The 1,498-nt window shown below is 67.2% G+C and overlaps 1 protein-coding gene across 1 annotated transcript; it reads right to left on the bottom strand.

The window, feature by feature from the left end:
- Positions 1 to 157: 157 nt before the first annotated feature.
- MNEG_16008 (hypothetical protein) lies at positions 158 to 405 on the bottom strand (the record flags this gene model as incomplete). The annotated part of the gene is made up of 1 exon (XM_014035521.1): positions 158 to 405. A coding segment is annotated over one exon (248 nt), but the record flags the coding sequence as incomplete, so codon positions are not given.
- Positions 406 to 1,498: the final 1,093 nt, after the last annotated feature.

The raw sequence follows: 1,498 nt of genomic DNA, 5'->3' as shown, positions 1-1,498 counted from the left end.
GGGTGAGTGCGCGCGAGGTGCGCGGCGACAGGTTGCGAAGCGTGGCCCGCCGGCAAGGCTTCAGGGCGGTCCCAGCTGGAAAGCACGCCGAGACGCGTCTCGCGCGGCCCGACTGCGCGATCAAGGCTGCCGTTGAGGGCAGGTAAGGGCCAACGATCTACGCGGTCTCCGCCCCGCAGCACTCCTCACATGCCGCGGCCTGAGGACCGTAGAAAGCCTCAAGCCTGGCAGCATGATTCCGCGCCGAGCCAGCCTTGGAGAACCACAGGTGGCGCAGGGTGGACAGATCGTCCTTGAGGTCACTCAGGCTCTTCAGCGAGTTGAACGACCAGCTGTCGCGCCTCAGAGACCCCGCGGGACCCCGCTGACCCTCCGAGGAGAGCTTCTCGCCACCGCGCCCCATCTCTGGTGATGGGCGGGCTCAGGCGTGGGGTGGAGGTGTGCTGGAAAAGTCGCGTGATCGCGACCAGACGGCGGGAGAAAGCCGAGGATTGAAGAATGTGCGTGTATGAGGGTGGCAGAGGCTGTTTGGGCGACTGCAGCACCCGTCACACCCGCGATTCGAAGGGCATCAGGCATCGCCAAGGCACAAGCAAGGGACATATACCAGCCCTGCACCGCACTGGCCGTTCATTCCTTGTTATCGTACGTCAAACAAGCCACACTAGTGGTGGCCCGGACGCGAGTCCGCGCGCGGGCTGCGCTTCGGTCAAGCATGGCCGCCGTTTTGGCGTGGCCAGGGTTGCATGGCAGCATGCGCACACACGGGTTGCTGCGCCTCAATTACGACACTCGGCAGCACCCGCACCCCCGCTGTGCGCTTGAGACATACTGGTGAGCAGATTCCAACCACCAGGGCACCGAACGACCCAGATGACGGACGGGCCTTCGGTTGTGATTACTCACGATGAATGCGGGTGACGCCACGGCGCCCGCTCCACCACCGTGCGTGCGACGACGGTTGGGAGGCAGGCCTTTCTTCATGGGGTGGCGCAACAGCATCCTTCACGGCTCACCACCAACCCCGGCTGGGCAGCCACAAGGCACCCACATGGCAGGGGTGGGCAGGAGGCAAACCCCAGTTCCACGTGCACGGCTGCGACAACCGCCGCTGCCCATCAAGCCACTGTGCCCGCCACTCAGCGCAAGCAGGCAGCAAAGCATACACATACACATACACAATAGTGGCGCTCGTGAACGCCACCGCCGCCGCCGGGGCGCCAGCTGTGCGCTGGAGAGGAGGCGGAGGCTGGCAGGTGGGGCCCGCCCGCCGCGCGGCGCAAGGCGCCGGCGGCCGGCGGAAGAAGGCAAAAGCACCGCCGTGCACGCACGCCGCACGCAGCCGTCTCGGCCGCGGGGCGCGCGCGGGGGTGGGGGGAGGGGGGCTCCCCGACCCTGCAGCGGTCTGCAAATGGGGGTCGTTTTGTCTCGGTCCGCTGTGCTTCGAGGGGCGCCTCCAATCAGGTGGGGCCGCGCCCTCCGCGCCAGACAGGGGGCG

The sequence above is a fragment of the Monoraphidium neglectum genome, assembly GCF_000611645.1.
Source record: "Monoraphidium neglectum strain SAG 48.87 unplaced genomic scaffold scaffold05885, whole genome shotgun sequence".
Classification (NCBI taxonomy): domain Eukaryota; kingdom Viridiplantae; phylum Chlorophyta; class Chlorophyceae; order Sphaeropleales; family Selenastraceae; genus Monoraphidium; species Monoraphidium neglectum.
Note: the sequence above shows the minus strand (reverse complement) of the source record. Positions and strands in the feature narration are given on the sequence as shown.